The following is a 25,598-nucleotide window of genomic DNA, read 5'->3' as shown; positions in this document are numbered from 1 at the left end:
AATCTTTGTCAAATCATCCAAATTAGAACTGACATGACAAACATAGACCCAGACCCTGGGACGCTAACTGCACTCAGTTATTAAGCAGTCAATCAGACAGAAACTTCTGGAATCCACATGTAGAGTCAAATATGGAAATCCAGGCCTTGTCCTCCTCCACAAGCTACATTCTACCAGTACTGCACCAATAGATTTGTCATTTGAAGTTCATGTAAGAGCATCAAGTTGCTGCCCTTACTCACTAAACATGCCAGAACAAAAGTCAGGGCTGGTGCATTCAGATGTAGGTGAATTTTTAATGGTGTGATAAGCCTTTGCAAGTGTGAAGTTTTATTCCTTCAGAATTTAAGAAATTTTAAGGGTATTAAAAATTGATTTTCTTATTTCTTCCTTTGTCCTTAACTCCCAATTCCATATTTCTTTCCTTCACTTCTTTAGTTTTCAGTACATGATTTTACAATTATTAAAGATTCTAATTTATTGTGGCAGTGATCTGCCAAAGAGTAGGTCCTCTGCTCATTTCTCCATACCTCGAGGTCCTTTGCTTTCCTCTTCAGTTGCTCTTAACAGCCTCCCACTTTCAGCTTGAATTTCATGAGCAATATGACTAGGGAAAATAATACGAGGTGGTTTCCTCTTCTCCACGTGTGAAAGGAAACAACAACTCTTCCCAAAGGATCCAGCACCTGTCAGCAGCCGTAGTCCCTCAAGGTTGTAGCTCTTCCACTATCACCACTGAAAATTTGCTAACTTTGCCATTGGCCATGCTTGTAGCCCTGAGCATGAAACCCTTACCCAAGCCTGGGGAGACTCAATTAAGGATGGGGGTACTCAAAATGATAGGGCTTACCTCCCCTCTTCTCCCACAAGGCCTCAAATGATCCTGCTACCCTATGCTAAATTTATACTTCTTGGTTTAGGCTCTAGCTCCATATGGATTCTTCAATATGATTGGTTGAAGAGCTACACTGCTGCTCACTCTGCTCACACACGTCCCAGGTCCCCAGTAGGAGGGTGCCATACCAGATCAGACACTCAATAACAGAAACTCACCACTCAAAAGTGCACAAAAAGTCTGTGGCAGCTGCAAGAGTAGTTAGCAGTGAGTACCACTCCTTTGTTGCTGACTGTAAAATTAGGGTCAATGGAATAGACATGCAGCACCCAAACTGAACAATCAATAGCAGCAGTAGCACTGCAACATAAATGGGATGCAACAACTCAGGGCTACCATGGATCTTTAAGATCACAAACAGATTCTGTGCCACTGTCGGCATTCCGTAGGGATCGTTCCGTCCAGGACAACCTGGTCCACTCCTCCATCACCCCCTACTCCCCAACCCCCACCTATGGCACCACCCCATGCCCACGCAAAAGATGCAACACCTGCCCCTTCACTTCCTCTCTCCTTACCGTCCAGGGGCCCAAACACTCCTTTCAAGTGAAGCAACATTTCACTTGCATTTCCCCCAATTTAGTCTACTGCATTCGTTGCTCCCAATGTGGTCTCCTCTACATTGGAGACACCAAACGTAAACTGGGCGACCGCTTTGCAGAACACCTGCGGTCTGTCCACAAGAATGACCCAAACCTCCCTGTCGCTCGCCATTTCAACACTCCACCCTGCTCTCTTGCCCACATGTCTGTCCTTGGCTTGCTGTATTGTTCCAGTGAAGCCCAACGCAAACTGGAGGAACAACACCTCATCTTCCGATTAGGCACTTTACAGCCTTCCGGACTGAATATTGAATTCAACAACTTTAGGTCTTGACCTCCCCCCTCCATCCCCACCCCCCTTTCTGTTTCTTTCCCCTTCCTTTTGTTTTTTTCCAATAAATTATATAGATTTTTCTTTTTCCCACCTATTTCCATTATTTTAAAATATTTTAAAATCTTTTATGCTTCCCCCACCCCCACTAGAGCTATACCTTGAGTGCCCTACCATCCATTCTTAATTAGCACATTCGTTTAGATAATATCACCAACTTCGACACCTACGTGTTCTTTTGTCCTGCTGTCTGTGACATCTTTTGATGATCTGCTTCTATCACTGCTTTTGCCTACAACCACACCACCCCCCTCCACTTCTCTCCCCCCACCCAACCCCACCACCTTAAACCAGCTTATATTTCACCCCTTCCTGGGATTCGCCTAGTTCTGTCGAAGGGTCATGAGGACTCGAAATGTCAATTCTTTTCTTCTCCGCCGATGCTGCCAGACCTGCTGAGTTTTTCCAGGTAATTCTGTTTTTGTTCTGTGCTCCCTTCTTGCATATGATCCATACCTCTCAGGCAGCCTGACCCAAGAGTAAATACTCTGGAGGACCACAGGTGAGATCAAAGTAACATCATGTAACTATTGCAATTGTGTAATCATTTTGGCTACAACACTGCTTTGAGCTAAACAGCTGTAGCTTTGAAAACAAACAATAACGGCTCGTAAGTTTCATATAATTCAACATTTATAACATTTTAATAAATATACCATATCCCACCATACTCATCCTGCCAAATACGTTTTGCAAGACTCCCAAATGATCATATCTATAACATTCAAGCAATCTGTGCAAACATTTGCATAAGGAGTAATGGAATGATGTCTCCTGCTTCATTTGTTGCATGTTTGCACAGGCTATTCAGTTTTGCAATCCTTAAATCTGTAGTTAGTAGTAAATAGCTATGCAAATAAACTGATCCCAGAAACACTAGTGCTCTTAGCATGTGCATATTCTGGTGAGATTTATATTAGCTCTTAGTCATTTAAGAGTGGCTTACACCAAAACATAATCAGTCCAACTATTCAGCAACATAGCTGGACATGGAGTTACTCAGCATGAAAGATACCATGAAAATAAATCAGCATTTTCGTCCGATTACGATTTACTTACCCCTTCTTGCACTCCAGTTAAAGTTGATTAATTTTGCTTTGATGTTTAAATGTTGAAGTGGCTATAGTGACCATTAGTTGTCAATTTGACTTATTTCATCAGGAGCTAAGAAACTCCATCATTTGCAACACATCTTCCATTAACCTCTATTTAGACATTTACAGTGAAGCCACACCTTAAGAACGTGTGTTCTGCATGCATACTTCTCATCTCTGCTCTTCATGTCAGGCACCCACAAATTGAGAGAGAAGTGCAAACCTACACATATTTTCAGCACTAATTGCTCAGATCAAATAGAAGCACAGAAATAACTGCTTGTGCAGTCAGTTAAGAGCACAGCGGTGGGAAGGTGGGGGAGGGAAAGGAACTGAAAAGAAGCTCTTAAAACAGGGGTTAAGGTACAGAGTATTGCATTCAATTGGTATCAGAATGGATGATAACATCAAGAAAAGTATTCAATTCCTGAGTATCTATCACTATCAGCACAAACTTATTTAGTATTACTGGTTAGTCAACTGATACTCAATAATGGCTGAGTTCAATGTGAAGGGAAATTTGCCATGCTAATAAAACTTCTTCAATGTGAGGCGTGGATTGATTGCAAGGCACTCTCTATTTACTGAGATAAAAACAAAAAACTGCGGATTCTGTTTTTGTTTTACTCTATTTACTGGTCATTTCAAGAGATGACGTAAAATGGAATTGTAGTGATTTCTGTGGAATTATTTGCACGTAGTATAAAGTAATTTGAAGGATTTGAGAAATTGCAGACTTCACACCAGGTGTTAGTAGGTGGTATTTCATGAAATCAGCAATCCGAGTGCACCAATACTCTTAGATCAAGTAAACAACACCTCTGAGGGGAAACTAAATTGCCAACACTGCAAGTTTATTTCCAAGCTTCTCATACCACCCAAGCCCAATTCCCAGGCCTTTGCCAATGTTACTCTTAAAAGGTGTGGCACAGCTTGCAGACAACTTCCCTTCCAGTAAGAGTGCCGTCATGGTGGGCTGAAGCAGATAAGGGGACAGTCATGTCCTCCACACCAAACAGCAGCTGCCCAATGTGCTGCATAAATTTTAAATTTGGTAAGAATCCAAATAATTTATCATATAAGGTGCCTCAGTTACAAACAGCAAAAATAGTAGACAAATAGAAGTCAGTTAGGTTGTTCCAGCCCTGGTTTAAGATTGAGGCTGATCTTCTGAAGTTGAGCAGCAACAAGTCTCAATATATTAGATGATCAATAGCAATATTATTTTACAAAGTCACTAACTTTAGTTTAGAAAAGTAACTGCATTTCACTTGGTACCTGGGTTTTCCAGAATTCTACTGAAATACATTCCCTAACTATCATCTTGAAAGCATGATGCTTAAGCAGGGTATGAGAGAGAGAGAGGGAGAGTGGAAGAGAGAGGGAGAGTGGAAGAGAGAGAGAGGGAGGGAGTGGAAGAGAGAGAGAGAGAGAGAGAGAGAGAGAGAGAGAGAGAAAGAGAGGGGGTGGAAGAGAGAGAGAGAGAGAGAGGGAGGGAGTGGAAGAGAGAGAGAGAGAGAGAGGGGGTGGAAGAGAGAGAGAGAGAGAGAGAGGGGGTGGAAGAGAGAGAGAGAGAGAGAGAGGGGGTGGAAGAGAGAGAGAGAGAGAGAGAGAGGGGGTGGAAGAGAGAGATCGAGAGGGGGTGGAAGAGAGAGATCGAGAGGGGTGGAAGAGAGAGAGCGAGAGGGGTGGAAGAGAGAGAGCGAGAGGGGTGGAAGAGAGAGAGCGAGAGGGGTGGAAGAGAGAGAGCGAGAGGGGTGGAAGAGAGAGAGCGAGAGGGGTGGAAGAGAGAGAGCGAGAGGGGTGGAAGAGAGAGAGCGAGAGGGGTGGAAGAGAGAGAGCGAGAGGGGTGGAAGAGAGAGAGCGAGAGGGGTGGAAGAGAGAGAGCGAGAGGGGTGGAAGAGAGAGAGCGAGAGGGGTGGAAGAGAGAGAGCGAGAGGGGTGGAAGAGAGAGAGCGAGAGGGGTGGAAGAGAGAGAGCGAGAGGGGTGGAAGAGAGAGAGCGAGAGGGGTGGAAGAGAGAGAGCGAGAGGGGTGGAAGAGAGAGAGCGAGAGGGGTGGAAGAGAGAGAGCGAGAGGGGTGGAAGAGAGAGAGCGAGAGGGGTGGAAGAGAGAGAGCGAGAGGGGTGGAAGAGAGAGAGCGAGAGGGGTGGAAGAGAGAGAGCGAGAGGGGTGGAAGAGAGAGAGCGAGAGGGGTGGAAGAGAGAGAGCGAGAGGGGTGGAAGAGAGAGAGCGAGAGGGGTGGAAGAGAGAGAGCGAGAGGGGTGGAAGAGAGAGAGCGAGAGGGGTGGAAGAGAGAGAGCGAGAGGGGTGGAAGAGAGAGAGCGAGAGGGGTGGAAGAGAGAGAGCGAGAGGGGTGGAAGAGAGAGAGCGAGAGGGGTGGAAGAGAGAGAGCGAGAGGGGTGGAAGAGAGAGAGCGAGAGGGGTGGAAGAGAGAGAGCGAGAGGGGTGGAAGAGAGAGAGCGAGAGGGGTGGAAGAGAGAGAGAGCGAGAGGGGTGGAAGAGAGAGAGCGAGAGGGGTGGAAGAGAGAGAGCGAGAGGGGTGGAAGAGAGAGAGCGAGAGGGGTGGAAGAGAGAGAGCGAGAGGGGTGGAAGAGAGAGAGCGAGAGGGGTGGAAGAGAGAGAGCGAGAGGGGTGGAAGAGAGAGAGCGAGAGGGGTGGAAGAGAGAGAGCGAGAGGGGTGGAAGAGAGAGAGCGAGAGGGGTGGAAGAGAGAGAGCGAGAGGGGTGGAAGAGAGAGAGCGAGAGGGGTGGAAGAGAGAGAGCGAGAGGGGTGGAAGAGAGAGAGCGAGAGGGGTGGAAGAGAGAGAGCGAGAGGGGTGGAAGAGAGAGAGCGAGAGGGGTGGAAGAGAGAGAGCGAGAGGGGTGGAAGAGAGAGAGCGAGAGGGGTGGAAGAGAGAGAGCGAGAGGGGTGGAAGAGAGAGAGCGAGAGGGGTGGAAGAGAGAGAGCGAGAGGGGTGGAAGAGAGAGAGCGAGAGGGGTGGAAGAGAGAGAGCGAGAGGGGTGGAAGAGAGAGAGCGAGAGGGGTGGAAGAGAGAGAGCGAGAGGGGTGGAAGAGAGAGAGCGAGAGGGGTGGAAGAGAGAGAGCGAGAGGGGTGGAAGAGAGAGAGCGAGAGGGGTGGAAGAGAGAGAGCGAGAGGGGTGGAAGAGAGAGAGCGAGAGGGGTGGAAGAGAGAGAGCGAGAGGGGTGGAAGAGAGAGAGCGAGAGGGGTGGAAGAGAGAGAGCGAGAGGGGTGGAAGAGAGAGAGCGAGAGGGGTGGAAGAGAGAGAGCGAGAGGGGTGGAAGAGAGAGAGCGAGAGGGGTGGAAGAGAGAGAGCGAGAGGGGTGGAAGAGAGAGAGCGAGAGGGGTGGAAGAGAGAGAGCGAGAGGGGTGGAAGAGAGAGAGCGAGAGGGGTGGAAGAGAGAGAGCGAGAGGGGTGGAAGAGAGAGAGCGAGAGGGGTGGAAGAGAGAGAGCGAGAGGGGTGGAAGAGAGAGAGCGAGAGGGGTGGAAGAGAGAGAGCGAGAGGGGTGGAAGAGAGAGAGCGAGAGGGGTGGAAGAGAGAGAGCGAGAGGGGTGGAAGAGAGAGAGCGAGAGGGGTGGAAGAGAGAGAGCGAGAGGGGTGGAAGAGAGAGAGCGAGAGGGGTGGAAGAGAGAGAGCGAGAGGGGTGGAAGAGAGAGAGCGAGAGGGGTGGAAGAGAGAGAGCGAGAGGGGTGGAAGAGAGAGAGCGAGAGGGGTGGAAGAGAGAGAGAGCGAGAGGGGTGGAAGAGAGAGAGCGAGAGGGGTGGAAGAGAGAGAGCGAGAGGGGTGGAAGAGAGAGAGCGAGAGGGGTGGAAGAGAGAGAGCGAGAGGGGTGGAAGAGAGAGAGAGCGAGAGGGGTGGAAGAGAGAGAGCGAGAGGGGTGGAAGAGAGAGAGCGAGAGGGGTGGAAGAGAGAGAGAGCGAGAGGGGTGGAAGAGAGAGAGAGCGAGAGGGGTGGAAGAGAGAGAGAGCGAGAGGGGTGGAAGAGAGAGAGAGCGAGAGGGGTGGAAGAGAGAGAGAGCGAGAGGGGTGGAAGAGAGAGAGCGAGAGGGGTGGAAGAGAGAGAGCGAGAGGGGTGGAAGAGAGAGAGAGCGAGAGGGGTGGAAGAGAGAGAGCGAGAGGGGTGGAAGAGAGAGAGAGCGAGAGGGGTGGAAGAGAGAGATCGAGAGGGGTGGAAGAGAGAGAGCGAGAGAGAGAGAGCGAGAGAAAGAGAGAGAGGGGTGGAAGAGAGAGAGAGAGAGAGAGGGGGGGTGGAAGAGAGAGAGAGAAAGAGAGAGAGGGGGGGTGGAAAAGAGAGAGAGAGAGAGAGAGAGAGAGAGGGGGGTGGAAGAGCGAGAGAGAGAGAGGGGTGGAAGAGAGAGAGAGAGAGAGTGTGGAAGAGAGAGAGAGAGAGAGAGAGGGGGTGGAAGAGAGAGAGAGAGGGGTGGAAGAGAGAGAGAGAGGGGTGGAAGAGAGAGAGAGAGAGAGGGGGGGGTGGAAGAGAGAGAGAGAGAGGGGGGGTGGAAGAGAGAGAGAGAGAGGGGGGGGTGGAAGAGAGAGGGGGGTGTGGAAGAGAGAGGGGGGGGGGTGGAAGAGAGAGGGGGGGGGGTGGAAGAGAGAGGGGGGGTGGAAGAGAGAGGGGGGGTGGAAGAGAGAGGGGGGGTGGAAGAGAGAGGGGGGGTGGAAGAGAGAGGGGGGGTGGAAGAGAGAGGGGGGGTGGAAGAGAGAGGGGGGGTGGAAGAGAGAGGGGGCTGGAAGAGAGAGGGGGGGTGGAAGAGAGAGGGGGGGTGGAAGAGAGAGGGGGGGGTGGAAGAGAGAGGGCGAGAGAGAGAGAGAGAGGAAGAGAGAGAGGAAGAGTGTGAGAGAGAGAGGAGAGAGCGAGGAAAGATAGATGAAAAGAAGAGCTTAAAAATGAAGCCATTAAATTCCCAGCAGGAAGCAAAGAGGGGGAGGTCAACATAATACTGCAAAGTGAGAATGATAGGTGAACAGTTCTTAAGCATTGAATAGGATGAGAAGAGCAGCTTAACCACCAAACAGACAACAAACAACTGGCATTTATATACTACCTTCAAAAGTAGTAAACAATGCAGATGCTTGAGGTGTGGAGAAAATAAATACTAACCAACGGAAAAAAATGATCAAGGAATTCGGATTTAAGGAGAGTCTTAATAGAAAAAGCCAGGTAGGAAGTGTTTATTTTTTGTGAACAGCTGAGTACCACAAGGATGCAAAGGCAAATCATAATTCAGCTGTCTTTACACAGTTTAATGTGCCTGCTTCTTTAAAATTAATGGTAAAATCAGTTTAGCAATGTGTTATACTGTATTTTTAAAAATACAACTATACTGAGATTCATATGTTGACAAATACTGAAATTTTGCATCTGTGAAAAATATGTGTGTTACGTAATATGGTTAGGCTTTTCAGAGACGTTGGTCTTGGCTGCAAATCTCCAGGAACTCTGGATATGCTAGCCATTTGCAAATTGCAGAGTTCAGTACTGTGGGGAATTCTTGGTTTGGAAGTATATTTATAGACTCATTTTTGCATTGCTATTGTCTCCCTAAGTTTGAGTTCATTTATATTTAATGTTGCGATGACAAAGGGCGAACTTTGCACCATTGCCAGCTGCACTACTATAATGTAAAAGCACCTTATATAATTTTTAAGTTGGGTAAACAGTTCATTTATAAATATAGAATCAAATCAATAAAGGTTTAGACAAAAAGGTGGAGGACCAAAATCATACCTATATGAGAGCAGATGCTGGTAGCACTCCAACTTTCATTGTTAAAGTGAAAGGTACACTTACATTTTTTATGCCACCTGGTCCTTTTCTTTTTTTAAAAGAAAGTGCAGCTCCCTCAGTCGTTCATTAGATCAAGCAAACATGCAACAGTCTCATAAACCAGAGGATCCAGGTCAAATTTCTGGTCTGTCCTGACTTAGCTAACCTGACCAAAGTAGTAAAGATCCTACAACTGACCTTAAAGCCCTTGTAATCCCTAGGCTATGTGAGTAAGGAAATTAGCTAAGATTCCAGTTCCTGATCATATCCAAATGATCCAAATTAGGAAATGCACTGTTGTTCTCAGATAGGCACAGGATTGGGTCAGTTATAGTGTCCTGCTATTGCTCATTATCTTGGGTACCAAAGGACATGCAGCAACTATGGAGATCCACATTTTAAGAGGAGGAAAGAAAGGAGATGGCAGAGGGCACAGAGGAAAAGCAAACAAACTGATTTCAGCTTGTAAATTTCATAATGCCTGGTCAAACATACATTTTCAATCACGAATTCAAGTATGCAGCACATTTAAGTCAGTTACTGCACCTGTAGCTTTTATTCCAAGTCCTCACGGCAGCAGCACAGAGAGCAAAAACAAGCATTGGACCCAAGTGAATATGAATACCTCACCAGAAAAGTTTTTCTAAGTTTTTGAAATATATGAACATAAAATCAAATACCAGTGTGGTGCAACAAGACATTCGTGTACTAACTACATCAGGGTAAATGCAATGCAACCAATTTTCAGTTTGTTTATGCTCAGTTACATTCAGGATGTGGCCCCAAGTATAGTATTCAGAAGATAGCTTTGCAAAAATGCTATTTATAGTGCAAAACAATATCACCAGGAGGTTTGCCTGCATTCTGCGATTTGTTTTTGGTAAGATACATTTGTAAACTTGACTGTATTTGTTTATATACATATATATGTGCTTGTTTAACCACATTTAATAATATCATTTTATCAAGCTTTATGATGCTACAAGGCATATGATCAGATTTCAACACCAGTACCCACACAACCTTAGGGTGGTGAAATACAGATTTGGTCCAAAGTCACCAATTCTTGCTTTCAACCACTTCACTTTTGCAAGGTTCTACCTTTTCCTATCAATTTGCACTCAGGATATCTCCTTGTTCATGCCTCCACAACCTTAGCAGAGTGCTCTGAGGATCTATTCTTGGCTCCCATTTTCATTGACATATTGTTCCTTTGGCTTCATTATTGAAAGGGCTAGATTCCACACACAAACTACCAATCTGCCACTTCTCACAACCATTGTCCCTGCTGTTACTGTTTTGCCCAATGTTCAGTCTTGGATGAGCTACAATTTTCTTCTTTCGGCTTCTCCCAGTAAAAGTCACCACAATGCTGGTTGATCATCCTTCTCCATAGCCTCCTTACAGTCAACCAATCCCGCTGTATTTACTCTCTCGCGAATGCCATTTCCATCTGTTATTGGGCCTTTTTCCTGGCAGTCCAATGTCCACTACATTTCCTCTCTCTCTCTCCTTAACAGATGAAACAATATGGTCAATCTCTTCTTAGCTACTTTCTTCCATGCTTCTACAATTTTCAATGACCTGGCTGGCTGCTGATATTGTCCTTTCTTGTTGCTCCACACATCCATAACATCTGCATCTTATCAGTATCCAGCCATTGTTCCTCTCTTCTTTATGTTGCCCAAATTTCTACACCAAATAACAAGGTGAACCTCACTTGTAGATTCTTCCTTTTAGTTTCGGCAATACTTGTCCATCGCATAATACACCTCTACACTTTTTCCAATTACTCCAATCAGAGCTAATCCATTGGTTAATTCCCATTTCCATACTTCCATCTTCTGCCAACACTGAGCACAGGTAAACTGAATGAGCTACAATTATCTCCAGTTTAATAATGTGAAAACCCAAAGTCATTGTCTTAGGAGCCTCATGAACTCTGTGCCTGTGATTTATTCCATACCCCTGCATAGTCACCGTCTCAAGTTGCACCAGACAGTTCAGAAGACTCTCCATCACAAAGATCACCCACCTGCAGCTGAAATTCTTATCCATCTCTGTCTCCTGGCTCAAGTATTTCAATGCTCATCTGACTAGCCCCCTATCCTCCATAAACAACTTATATTTATATAGCACTTTTAACATAATGAAACATCCCAAAGCACTTCGAACCATAGAAACAGAAATGTTATGGCACAAAGAGAGGCCATTCAGCCCATCATGTCTACGCCAGGCTAAAAAAGAAAAAATAAACTAGCCGCTCATTTTAATTTCACTGTCCAGCACCTGGTCTATAGCCTTACAGGTTACAGCACTTCAGGTGCATATCCAGGTACCTTTTAAATGAGTTGAGCATTCCAACCTCAATGACCAACTTACACCGTAAATTCCAGACGCCCACGACCCTGAAAAAGTTTTTCCTTATGTCCCCTCTAATCCTTCTATCCATCACCTTAAATCTATGCCCCCTGGTAACTGACCCCTTAGCTAGGGGAAACAGGCCTTTCCTGTCTACCCTATCTAGGCCCCTCATAATTTTGTACACCTCAATGAGGTCATCCCTCAGCCTCCTCTGTTCTAACGAAAACAACCCTAGCCTATCTAATCTCTCCTCATAGCTGCAATTTTCAAGTCCTGGCAACATTCTAATAAATCTCCTCTGCACTCTCTCCAGAGCAATTATGTCCTCCCTGTAATGCGGGACCAGAACTGTGCACAAAATTCCAGCTGTGGCTGAACCAGCATTTTATACAGTTCCATCATTACATCCCTGCTTTTGTGTTCAATACCTCGCCCAATAAAGGCAAGCATTCCATATGATTTCTTGACCACCTTGTCCACCTGTCCTGCCACCCTCAGGGACCAGTTCACATCCGTGCACTTCAAGGTGTCTCATGTTCTCAACCTCTCTCAATAACTTCCTATTTATTAAGCCATGTTTGCCCTCCACAAATGCATTACCTCACACTTTTCCAGATTGAATTCCATTTGCCACTTCTCCGCCCACTCAACCAAACCATTGATACCATTCTAGGGTCAACAGCAATCCTCTTCACTATCAACTACATGGCCAATTTTTGTGTCATCTGCAAATTTCCCAATCATGCCTCCCACATTTATGTCTAACAGCAAGGGGCCTGACACTGAGCCTACTATAACACCACTGGAAACTGTTTTCCATTCGCACAAACATCCATCGACCACTACCTTTCAAAACAAAAATAAAAATACCCGGAAAAACTCAGCAGATCTGGCAGCATCTGCGGAGAGGAACACAGTTAACGTTGAGTCCGTATGACTCTTCAAAAGAACTAAGTAAAAATAGAAGAGAGGTGAAATATAAGCTGGTTTAAAGGGGGGGTCATCAAATTGCAGTGAAATAGAATTTCAAGGATGAAATAAAAGTGGAAACTAGGAAAGCAAAGAGAGGATATGAGAAAATATTGGCAGGTAAAATCAAAGAAAATCCTAAAATGTTTTACCAGTGTATTACAAGCAACAGTATAACTAAGGAAAAGGTAGGGCCTATCAGAGATGTACATGGTAACTTCTGGGTTGGTCACTGAATGAATTTTGGATCCAGCCTTCCCGTTCCCCATGAGATCTCACTTTCCTGACCAGTGTGCCATTTGGGACCTTGTCAAATGCTTTACTGAAATCCACGGAGACAACATCCACTGCGCTACCCTCATCAATTCTCCTTGTTACTTCCTCAAAAAATTCTATTAAGTTAGTAAGACATGATCTTCCCCTAACAAAACCATGCTGAGTATTCCCGATCAATCCGTGCCTTTCTAAATGACAGCTGATCCTGTCGCTCAATTGTTTTCAATAATTTGCCCACTGCCAAAGTCAGAATGACCAGCCTATAATTTTCTGGCCTATCCCCCACACCCTTTTTAAATAATGGTGCAACATTCGCAGACCTCCAATCCTCTGGGACCTCGCCTGTATGGAATGAGGATTGGAAAATGATCCTCAGAGCATCTGCTATTTCCTCCCTGGCTTCCTTCAACATCTGGCCCTGGTGATTTATCCACCTTCAAGGATGTCAGCACCTCCAGTACCTGCTCTCTCACTGTGCTTATTGTATCCAATATTTCACACTCCTTCTCATTAGCTAGAACATCTGCATCATCCCTCTCCTTAGTGAAGGCTGGGACAAAGTACTCATCGAGAACCCTGCCCACATCTTCTGCATCAACCCAGAAGTTACCATGTACATCTCTGATAGGCCCTACCTTTTCCTTAGTTATTCTGTTGCTCGTAATACACTGGTAAAACATTTTAGGATTTTCTTTGATTTTACCTGCCAATATTTTCTCATATCCTCTCTTTGCTTTCCTAGTTTCCACTTTTATTTCATCCTTGAAATTCTATTTCACTGCAATTTGATGACGCTCCCTAACAGCAGTTTCTCACCAACCAATGAATTTATGTTTTTCGTGATGTTAGAAGCTAGATGCTTCTGACTTCCTGGCTCGGGGTCCTCCTCTCCTCCACAAGTGCATTATAGAATAAAGAATTACACCGAGCTACATTAGGAGGTATTAGGTCAGATGACCAAAAACATGGTCAAAGAAGTGTCTTAAAGGAGGAAAATGGGGTAAAGAGACGGAGAGGTGTAGGAAAGGAAATAGAGTTTGGGCCTAAGCATCTGAAGGCATGGCCACTAGTGGTGGAGCAATTATGATTGGGAATGCATAAACATCAACTTATCCAAAAGGCTTCCTTCTGCAACCTAGTCCCATCACTCCTGTACTAGTTGACCTACACTAGCTCCAAATCCTCCAATACCTTCTTTAAAATTTTCACTCCAGCATTTAATTCCCTTAATAGCTTCACTTCTCCTTACTTCTGTATTTCCTCCAGCTCTACACCCCCACACCTGAACCACCCACCATTTTCCACCTCCGGGATCTTTACTTTGGTATATGAGGATGCTCTCATTTCCTCCACCTTTTCATTTCTCTCTCCTTTTTTAAGCCCATCCCTAAAACCATCTTTTTGATCAACCTTTTGGTTTTCCCTATTGTCTCCTCTTTGTTGCAACATCCATCTTTATCTATGTCCCTTAAGTACCTTGCAGCATTTTAATGAGAAAGGCATCGTGCAAGTTACTGTAAATGTTAAAAAAGTAAAAACATTCAAATTTAGGACTTGCACTGAGAACCAACTTTTCAAACTTTTTAAAAATTCATTCACAGGTTGTGGACTTCACTGGCTGGGTCAGCATTTACTGCCCACCCCTAGATGCCCTTGAGAAGGTGGTGCTGAGCTGCCTTTTTGAACCGCTGCAGTCCCCACAGTGCTGTTAGGAAGGGAGTTCCTGGATCTTGACCCAGCAACAGTGAAGGAACGGCGATGTATTTCCAAGTCAGGATAGTGAGTGACTTGGAGGGGAACTTCCAGGTGGTGGTGTTCCCATGTCCTTCTAAATGGTTGTGGTCACAGGTTTGGAAGGTGCTGTCTAAGGAGCCTTGGTGAATCCCAGCAGTGCATCTTGTAGGTGGTACACGCTGCTGCTACTGTGCTACGGTGGTGGAAGGGGTAAATGTTTGTGGATGTGGTGCAATCAAGTGGGCTGCTTTGTCCTAGGTGGTGTCAAGCTTCTTGGGTGTTGTGTGAGCTGCACTCATCCTGGCAAGTGGGGAGTATTCCATCACAGTCCTGGCTTGTGCCTTGTAGATGATGGACAGGCTTTGGGGAGTCAGCTGGTGAGTTACTCATCACACAATTCCTAGCATCTGACCTGCTCTTGTAGCCACAATATTTATATGGCTAGTCCAGTTCAGTTTCTGGTCAATGGTAGCCCCCAGGATGTTGATTAGGGGGGATTTAGTGATGGTAATGCCATTGAACATCATGGGGTGATAGTTATATTCCCTCTTGTTGGAGATGATCATTGCCTGGCACTTGTGCCATGAATGTCACTTGCCACTTGTCAGCCCAAGTCTGGATGTTATCCAGATCTTGCTGCATTTGGACATGGACTGCTTCAGTCTCTGAGGAGTAGCAAATGGTGTTGAATACTGTGCAATCATTAGCGAACATCCTCACTTCTGATGGAAGGAAGGTCATTGATAAAGCAGCTGAAGATAGTTGGGCCTAAGGACACTGCCCTGAGGAACTCCTGCAGTGGATGTCCTGGAGTGGAGATGACTGATCTTCAACAACCGCAACCAGTTTCCTTTATGCTTGGTATGTCTCCAACCAGTGGAGAGCTTTTGCCCTAACTCCCATTGACTCCAGTTTGGCTAGGGCTCGGTTAAATGTGGCCATGATGTCAAGGGCAGTAACTCTCCCCTCATCTCTGAAGTTCAGCTCTTTTGTCCATGTTTGAACCAAGGCTGTAATGAAGTCAGGAGCTGAGTGGCCCTGGCAGAACCCAAACAGGGCATCAGTGAGCAGGTTATTGCTAAGCAAGTGCCACTTGATAGCACTGCTAATGACTCCTTCCATTACTTTACCGATGACCAAGAGTAGACTGATGGGGCAGTAATTGGCCGGGTTGTATTTGTCCTGGTTTTTTGTGCATAGAACATACCTGGCAATTTTCCACCTAGCCAGGTAGATGCCAGTGTTGTAGCTGTACTGGAACAGCTTGGCTAGGGGCACGACAAGTTCTGGAGCACAAGTCTTCAGCACTGTTGCCAGAATATTGTCAGGGTCCATAGTCTTTGCAGTGTCCAGTGCCTTCAGCCGTTTCTTGATATCATGCGGAGTGAATTAAATTGGCTGAAGGTTGGCATCTGTGATGCTGGGGACCTGCGGAGGAGGCCGAGATGGATCATCCACTCAGCACTTCTGGCTGAAGATTGTAGCAAATGCTTCAGCCTCATCTTTTGCACTGATGTGCTGGGGTGATCCATCACAGAGGACTATTTGTGGAGCTGCCTCCTCCAGTAATTGTCCACCACCATTCATGACTGGATGTGGCAGGACTGCAGAGCTTAAATCTGATCCATTAGTTGTGGGACCGCTTAGCTCTATGATTTCAGTTAATGTTTCGAGTCTGTATGACTCTTCAATAGAACTCTTCTCTTGAAGAGTCATACGGACTCGAAACGTTAACTATGTTCCTCTCCGCAGATGCTGCCAGACCTGCTGAGTTTTTTCAGGTATTTTTATTTTTGTTTTAGATTTCCAGAACGCGCAATTTTTTGCTTTTATCTGTCTATGACTTGCTGCTTATCCTGTTTGGCTCACAGGTAGCCTTTTGTTATAGCTTCAGCAGGTTGACTCCTCATTTTTTAGATATTCCTGGTGCTGCTCCTGGCATGCCCTCCTGCACTCTTCATTGAACCAGGGTTGATCCCCTGGCTTGCTTAATGTTACACTTCTTCCAAAATCACTATTCATAAAAATTGTAACAATTTAGATTACAAAAAAGAACCCTGTTCAAGATTATCCACTGTCAGCTTTCACATCAAATGTATTTATGCTTGGCTATTTCTATATTTGCAACAAATCTACTAATACATATTACATATGTTTTATCGTCAAAATTACTTTAGAAAAGTTGATTTCATGCTTAACCTTGATCTAGTGTTTTATACAAATAAAATTACTGTTACTCAAAATAAGTTTGCCTGGGGTATATGTTTGGTAATTTTTCAGTATAAAAAGGGACAAGGCTTGCAAATGTCAATTCCTTGCATGCTCTGTGAATGGCTAATATTTGTGTCAATCATAAATTCTAGAAATTATAGGCACACCTCCAAGCTGAGCAGCTGCTAACTTAGGCGTCTTAAGCCAATAGTTGAGTCGTATTGTACCTAATGCAATGTCAATATTTGAATCAGTTACTGATAATAGCTCTTTTTTTGCTGGTCTATAATTTTTCTCCCCATATCTCTTACAAAATTAAAATTATGTGCCTTAGCTATTTGGGAGTTGTTCAGATTAGAACATCATTTTGTGCAACATTTTTTCAGCGAGATAGGAATCACAAGATAAGTTAAGGGAATATCTGCATTTTGCAAACCGCATACAAAAACTCTGACTTTAATTAGGACTTTCTGCAAACTATTAAAGTCATTTACTCCCAAAGCACAGAATACTACCCCCCACCCCCCCACACCCACCTATAAAACTTGTTAGAAAAGTGTAGCGCTTCTGAATGTGTTTTTCCCTCAAAAAGGACCACTAAAAAGCAATGAGGCTGGGAAAAAAAAAAAATCAACCAATCAACATAAGCTTATAGTTCCCTTGAGTTTTATTTAAGTGGATCTGTTCCTAAATGTGCAACTCTACTTATTTTCAAAAATTACATTTTCAAGGTTTTAATTTTACAAGAACTAGCTGGCTGCATATAATCCAATGTAATGGAAAGTACAAGACCACTCAAAACCGTGACCTCAAAACATACTTGCTCAAGCTAACACTGCAACATACAAATGTTGCAAACACACATTTTCCTGCATGACTCAGAAGTACAAGCTTCATTTCCAGTCATCGCTATATTGGTCATATGCTCAAAAAAACCCTGAAAATTGAACACATCTGTAACTGATTGCCTTGGGTTACAAGTAGGCCACTCATATGCATTGTAATACCTAGCTATAGGTTAGAATGTCTCAATACAAATAGTGTACATACAATCAAAAGCCAACAGCAAAAATTCCCAGTAAGAGCAAGAAACAAAGTCTGTGCTTCATTACAATGTCACCCATCTATAACAGAGCTATTGAACTTTAGTCCCATACATTTTTAGTTACATTTGAATAATTGTGTTAATTAGAAAAATTACAAATTAATTGTGCATTTAAGAGAGAAGTTCAAGTTACTGTAGTTTTATCACATCTCTTCAAAAACCAACCAAATTATTTCAAAAGACAATTACTTCTAAAATGTAAGACTGCTTAGGTAGCAACAAAACCACCATTTTGCACATAAAATTCCACAAAAAGCAGTTCAATTTATTAGTTTTTATTTAATGGTGCTGTTTGATATGGAAAATAAATCTAATGCAAATGATACTGCTGGCTTATTTTAGAACAGTGACATGATGACATCTTTAATAACAACCTCAGCAACAGCAAGCAGATATGGCCTTAGTTTATTATTTCCAACGGAAGGGTATTGCCTTCAATAATTCAGCACTAGTATCATACTGGACTCTCAGTCAAGATTTCATGCTTACATCTAGTAATAAGGCTTGGACATAAATTTTCTGATAGAGGCACCACCAGGGCCAGGCTGACATTCAGCTGATGAGAAAACTCTGGCACATTTGCCTACTTAACAATAATCACCTTCAAAAATATAATTCATTGTGTTTGGCACTTGAGATAGTTTGACAGGATAGGAAACACTATAAATGTAAATAATTCTATTTTTCACACATAGGCAGGGGTCTAGCCAAATGCAAGTATGCAGAAATAAGTCTACTCTTGGTCCTCAGTATTGCAATGACTCAGTTACTGTAGTTCCCACTGCTGCCAATGGATCCTGCAAGGCAGATCTGGCAGGAACACTGCACTTATAGTTACTCCAAAATTGTGAAGATAGTTTTGCTATTAAAATTTCAAACAATGCAGCTTGTGCAAAGTTGCAATTGTGACTTTGTGAACGTAGTGAGGATCATCCTCAGTGTTAATAGGATTTGTATAGGCTAACAATCCTATAAGTATTTAGATGGCTACAGTCAGAAAAGGGCAGCCCACCAGAAGGTAGACTGCCTTAAATAACTCTTGCGATGTAAAAGTAGCAACACCCTCTCTTCTTTACCTAGAGGTATTTAGGACCACATTGGAAGAACAAAATTTAACAGGTTTGGAATTTACACATTAACTGGAAACTCCACAAGACAGTCTCCGGTAGTTGTTGATTCACATGACTACTGATTCACAAGCACAATTCTGTGTCTCTCACTAAAGTAAATCATTCTCTATGCAGGAATCTGGACTGCAAGTTCGTGTCCACTGTTCACCTGTGAGGAGCACAATGTAGAAGTTTAATCTTATCCTTGCTAAACATTTAAGCGCTGATTTTTCCTGAAGCTGAGATTCGGCGGGGGCAGGGCGGGGGAAAGCGTGGTGGTGACTGTCACTAGATTGCAATTATTAAGAAAACCTCTGGAAAAATTAGGATATCATGACTATAAAAACTCCCTCAGCTTAGGTAAGTTGGCACAGATCATGGATCAAATCCTGGCCTTAAGTATTTTTTTTAAAAAAACAAAAGTATTAGAGGCCATTTACCAACTCTTCCATAAGGTTGACAAAATCTTCACAAATACAAGATGATAGAGGATTCAGCACATCGAGTTCATGTCAATGTTTACCCTCCACAAGTTCTAATCACATTTACCCATCCAGTTTTCACATCTATTAATTCTTTTTCCATCATCCGCATGTTCAATCTAATCTTTAATGGTGATGTAGTTTCTGTCTGAAGCAGTAACCTTGGAAATGAATTCTCCAACTTTACAACTCTAAGCAAAGAAGTTTTCTCTGATATCTAATACATTTAATTTTGATTCCACTATTCCTTGTTCTTGACCACTCAACTACTGGAAACAACAAATAAATAGGCACACTTCTATCTATTCTGTGTCAGCCTTTCATAATTTGAAAACTTATAACAGCCTGTAATTTGCATTGTTACAACAAAAAATATTAATGATCTAGACTTGGGTGTATGTGGCACAATTTTAAAATTTGTAGACACAAAACTTGTTGCTAACTGTGAGGTGGACAGTGGTAAACTTTAAGATATAGACAAGTTGCCAGGATGGGCAAGCACTTAGCAGATGAAATTTAATGCTAAGAAATGAGAAGTGACATATTTTGGTAGGAGGAACATGGAAAGGCGTTATAAAATAAAGGATACAATTCTGAAGGGGAGTGCAGGGGCAACTAGATCTAGGGATATATGTGCACAAATTGTTGAAGGTGGCAGGGCAGATTGAGAAAGTGGTTAATAAGGCATATGGGATCCTGGGCTTTATAAACAGAAGCATGATGTGCAAAAGCAAGGGAAGTTATGGTGAACCTTTATAATGCACTGGTTCAGCCTCAACTGGAGTACCATATCCAATTCTGGACACCGTGCTTTAGGAAGCATATAATGGCAGTGGAGAGGGTGCAGGAAAGATTTAGGAGAATGGTTCCAGGGATAAGACATCTCAGTTACGAGAATAGATTAGCAAAACTGGGCGGTTCTCTTTAGAGATTTGGATAAAGGAGATTTGATAAAGACGTTCACATTGTGAAGGGGCTGAACAGAGTGGTTAGGGAGGAATTGTTCCCACTAGCAAAAAAGTCAAGAACTGAAGGACATTGATTAAGGTGACTGGCAAAAGAACCAAAGACGACCTGAGGAAAAACTTTTTTTTTTAAAAATGCAGCGACTGGTTAGGATCTGGAATGCACTGTATGAGAACGTGGTGGAGGCAGATTCAAACTGTGGCTTTCAAAAGGGATTGGAGGATTATCTGAAGAGAAAAAAATTGCAGGGCTAGGGAAAAAGGAAGGGGGCTGGGACTAGTTGAGCTGCTCTTGCTACATTTTAATCAAATCATATTAGTCAATCCTTATCACAACTGACGCCCAATGTATATCTTATTTTGAAGTCTGGTATACAGGAATCAGCAACAAATGCTTCAAGTTAAGGCATTTTTATCAAGTTTCAAAATAAAACTAAGCAGCAACTTCTCTATACTGGCCCGAGTACAAGGGTACATTTGCTTACAAAAGATTTAACTGCACAACACAGTTCGAAGTTTAACCTTACATTGCTGGATAAAATGATCAGTGCAAACGCTTGGCAGAAAGCAATCAAGAAACAAATGCTTCCCCAGGCAAACATGATGGACAGCAAAAATGAAAAAGAAATGCCCTAAATGTTAAGCAGCATACATACATACATTCTACTTAATTATGCAGGGAAGGAAAGGGTATCAATTGAGCGAACATGGAAAAATACAATTTGAGATGCCAGGTACTTTCTTTCACTTCAGCAGCCCTCCCCATGCCCAGCCTGATTTGTACCATGAACCAGTGAACACATTGTACACTTCAGGCTATTATCTTGGACTTGCTGCAACTTAGTACATTTTTGAAATAGAAATCGCACAACGAGTAACTGCAATTGCTCTACAATACTGATAAAATGTGTCCACTGAACAGCTTAATCCTTTACAAACATGCAACCTACTCCACATAAAAATAAATATAATATATGCAAATACTGTTTTTTTTTTTTACTGTTTTTAAATTTGTGCTTGTACACACTGAAGAGCCTAGTCAAAAATAAACTAATTTGTAGAATTCGAACCCCAAAAAAGTATAACGTGTAAACATTTTAGAAGAGAAAATGTGCTGGGGGTTATTTTCCCTCTCCTGATGCAGAGAATTTAACCTCAACAGAATTAAGTCAGACTCTGCATCTCAACTACATAAAATGACCAAAGTTATATTCAAAACAAGTAAGGTATTGTGAAGAGGTAGCAGAGCAGAAAAACTTTAGATAAACCTTATCCAAATCAAATTGGCACTGACTGCACTCCTGGGTGGCTGAAACATACTACTACAAAAAAGGTTGCAATTGATCATGTACTTTTGCAAAATAAAATCAATTATTAAATCTAAACCTGGTATTTTTTGGTTAAACACCAGTTTCATTTTAAACTAAAGTGGTTAGTGCTATGCCAGTCTAATGAGCTGATTATTATCTAGTTAATCAAGCAAACTAGCGAGTAAACACCTTGTTTAAACCCAAAACAGAGCACTTAAAAACCATAACTGACAATTTTGAAATGGGTATTGAAAATAGTCAACACCTTTTGGCTTTCAATGTGTAAATCTGGATGTTTTAAGTGGTGGAGGCTGTACTTATTTAGTCAACAAGCTTTTCCATGCCCAACAATTGCTTTCATTTCTACTTAGTTGTTCCACTGATGAGGTCATAGGTCTGATCTCAACATTCCTCACTCTGAAATCACCCCAGTGGAAAGAGGGAAAACATGAATTCTACTGTCAAAAGGCATACAGATTGGAGAATTGGTGATGTAATAGTCAATCTCATCTCCAACTGTCTTTCTTTTAGAGTAAACTTTGCCAATGGAGGAAATGAATTTATCCAATGGGATGTAAACAAGACCAGAGTTAATATAGCCTAGGTTTTAAAATCATGGCATTCGGGGTGGGGAACAAGGGGTTCGATGCAAGTCCTGCTCACCATAACCTACTCCAAATTAAAATCCTTCCCCAAATACAGATGTATTTTAAATCAATTTGGTTGAATTATTGCCACAATCAATGCTCTAAACCAATGAGAAGAATTAGAAACAATTTACTGACCTGTAATACCGAGACTGCAAATATGTGGAACAAACTGCTTTTAAAACATGACTGGCTGAACCAAAATCTATGACCTTCACCCTATAGGGTTGACGGGTTGGATCCACCAGCATAATATTCTCTGGTTTCAAATCTGCATGAATTAGGCCAAGACTCTTTAGTTTCATTAAGGCCGTGGCCACCTGCTGCAGGATGGGTCGTATATACTTCAAGGGCAAAGGGCTGAACTTGTTCTGTTTGAGAAAGTCATACAGGTTCTGTTCCAGCATCTCAAACACCAGACAGGTATGATTCTTATGTTGAAAGCACTCATAGGACCGGACAAAGTTGTAATCATCAGCATTCTCGGTGCTCAACCGATTTAAAATGCTCACTTCAATCTGCCCCTGACGTGCATAAGAGGGATGATTTTTCAAGATCTTGATAGCCACAATTTCATTGGTGCCCCTTTTCCAGCATTTCACCACCTGCCCAAATGTGCCACGGCCAAGAAACTCCAATACCTCGTAACTACTGATCACTGAACAAAGTATTTCATGTTGTACCAGCTGATAATCCCCTTCATTGGTGGAACTGCCATTCTTTGAAGTTACAGTTGACGTGGTGGCAGTTGTACCCACCGCAGTCCTACCGGTGTTGTTCTGAAGCATCGGAGGTGGGTGTTCCTCAATTATTTGCACACTGCCACTGCTTTCAATCTCCTCACTCTTTCTCTTCAGTCCACATTTTTGATAGGTATCCAACAGCGTGACTGTGCTTCTGCGTGTCAAACTCTGCACTCCGTTGGATGACCCCACAGACAAGGATGTCGTACAGGCCCCACTGTCGGCACTCGTAACTGGAATCAACCCAGAGGTGGTGGTGAGGTGTAAATTCTGCTCATAAACCACTATGCTATTTGATGCCTGATGGGGTGGATTTGTCTGTCCTTGAGTCACTGAAGGATTCCTGCTCTGATTGCAATGTTTTGTGGTGCAGCCTTGTCCCGTTGCATCCCAGTTGATGGGTTCCACTTTCAATTTCTTCACGCTGCAAAAGGCACTGGACTTTACTGACATTGGTGAAAACACTTGCAGTTGTGAGGCCATACCTGACAGAAAAAAAGACAACCAATCCGTTTATAAAGCCTCTCTGGTTAGACTTGAACTCTGCTTATGCACAGAATTGTAGATATCACAACACTTCTAGTCAAAGACCTTAATGAATATACCTCAAAATTAAAAATTCTCAAAACAAATTTTCTTTCTAGTTACAAGCAACCCATGGTCCAGACAAAACAGTTACTTTGGGTGTGTTTATTCAGAAGAGGTATAGAATGGAAGTTTTTCCCGTATTGCCTTTGAAAGAACACAATTCATTTTTTCTAGCAAAAATTGGTAAGGAAGTGAAAAGATTTAAATATACTCAGTGCTAAACAGTAACTCAGCAAATGTCTTTTGATTCCAGAAGTTTGTAAATCAAAGAACCAAAAGAAACTTTCTCAACGAAACATGCAGCAGTGAAGTCATATTCATTAGACAGAAAAAGATGCCCATATAAAAGGTTTCACATTTTCGTACAAGTTACTTGCAAATCAGAGTGCCACCTATGTATTTTTAACTGGTTACCATTTTTAAAAAAACTCAATTGCAACTACTACATTAGCTATCTCTTTTCTAAAAGTAATGTGGTAGATGCATCATATGATATAGCATTAAGTCATAAAGACCAAAAGGTCTGATGTTTGACCTCTACTCTGTATAGAGTTCTCAGCTAAGTTAAGGTAGCAGATGGGGTGCTACAATTGATCTCAGTGCACTAAACCTAAGGGTAGAATTAAAAACAGTGTGCTGCCTCCACCATCATGCACTTTGCTGACAATCATTATTTAAACTCTCAGATTAAGGATGGTTACATGGTTGTGGTGTCATTGCCCTGTCAGCACTTGTGGAATCATAACTCAGCTGGAGCAGCATCCTAGCAGTGAAAAAATTGTGCAAAAGGAAGAACAGGTGAAAGACAATCTAAACTTTTGATATTCAATGCTAGATGCACTGTGTAGAGTAGAATAAGCAGGATCTGAGCAGCACTGAGCTTGCTGATCATAAGTTGTGGAGAGGATACAATGGTCGTTACCATCCTCAATCAGGGGTTGAAATTCTCAATGGCTCCTTCTCGAAAGGGCATGTATGCAAATGTCAGGGTGGTGTCTGGATGCAATGCTGTCTCCCCTCTCCCATTAATCTAGATCCACTTGTAAAGAATGGGTGAACTAATGGAAGGCTGCAAAATCCTATGGAGCCATATATCCATGTAATAAAAAGGGAAAAGTTTCTTACATCAATAGAAATGTATTGCTGCCTTAAAAAAAATGAAATTCATTTGGTCAACATCTTCCCCATTTCAGAGCAAACACTTGTCATTCCCTCATTCTAGTACCTCTTGAAGAGGTTGCCTACAGTAACTGAATGATATACAAAAAATGCAACAATCTAACCCACAGTGAACATTTACTGAACCACTATACATTGAGCACCATTTCCATCAACAGTGCATTTACAATACATCCTCAGCACCAGAACAAAACAATTTTGCTTTCACCAAGATGCTGTAGTGTAAACGCAGTCTAATAACATGACACCACAACAAAACTGACCAAGACTCCCTGGAGGAGGGAGTCAGAGTTCCATTTCGCTTCATTTCCAAATCAGTTCTGGTCTTCACATCTGATTTATCTCATTCACAGTAATGTATGTTAACTCAAAGTGTGAATGCACAGTGACTTAAATATAACAAAGGCTGTATCAATACCTTTTCAAAAATCAAATTTGCATTTAATCAATATTTAAACATCCAATATTAAAGATAAAGAATAAAGTTGGCAATGCTAGAAATACTCAGTGGGCTAGTTAACTTCTGGAATGGAAAAGACAGTTTCGATTGGAATATTTTAAGGATCCCTGACTGAGATGCTTTAGAAGAGGGATGCATGCACATTAGGCAGGCCTGAAAAAATAAAATTAATAGGAGATTTTAACCTTTATATACATTGGGTAGAATTAACAACACAAGCACCAAAACTTACTTATTTGTTCAGGATAGTTTCCTAAAAGCAGTGTGTCTTCAACCTGACTATTTTTAATCACAAATCTAAAATAGTTAACAATCTAGTAGCAAATGACCATTTAGGGAACGGTGACCATATACAAGTGAATTCATTTATCAGATTTAATGGGACAGAAAGGATCATTTTAAAGTTTTAGTTTCTAAACTGTGGCACTTAAAGTCTGCGCAACGTTGATCCTGAAGGAATGACAAAGTAACAACTAAAATTGGGTAGGAAAAATTTAGTTAATTTATCAACTAAAATCTATTCAGGGAAAACAATTTGTGGATTACAAATTAAGTCCATACTTCTGAAAGGCAGAAGGAAAATTTCAGAATAATACAACCGTATTCTAAAAAAAGTTGTTAGATCTGTATTAAACAAGAGAAGCTTATAAAAGATTGAAGAATTATGACAGGAATGAATACTGGGAGGATTACAGAAAGCAATATCAAAAAGATAAGGGAGCAGGTAATTAAAGAAGCTTGCAAGCGTGATCAGGGCTAAGTTTCT

The 25,598-nt window shown here is 42.7% G+C and overlaps 1 protein-coding gene across 10 annotated transcripts in view; it reads right to left on the bottom strand.

Moving 5' to 3' along the window:
• The window catches only part of LOC121282636 (homeodomain-interacting protein kinase 1-like), a 119,689-nt gene that overhangs the window by 80,734 nt on the left and 13,357 nt on the right, over window positions 1–25,598 (bottom strand). For 9 of the 10 annotated variants that reach the window (XM_041196449.1, XM_041196445.1, XM_041196444.1 and 6 more), the window contains one exon: window positions 22,001–23,090. The exons of the other annotated variant lie outside the window; for it this stretch is intronic. In XM_041196449.1, coding sequence (XP_041052383.1) covers window positions 22,001–23,088 — 1,088 coding nt within the window. In that variant the 5' untranslated portion in view covers window positions 23,089–23,090. The remainder of the gene's footprint in view (window positions 1–22,000; window positions 23,091–25,598) is intronic. 10 annotated transcript variants of the gene reach the window in all.

This window comes from Carcharodon carcharias, chromosome 9 (genome assembly GCF_017639515.1).
Source record: "Carcharodon carcharias isolate sCarCar2 chromosome 9, sCarCar2.pri, whole genome shotgun sequence".
In the NCBI taxonomy this organism is placed as follows: Eukaryota; Metazoa; Chordata; class Chondrichthyes; order Lamniformes; family Lamnidae; genus Carcharodon; species Carcharodon carcharias.
The sequence above is the reverse complement of the archived record's forward strand: the minus strand, read 5'-3'. Positions and strand labels throughout refer to the sequence as shown.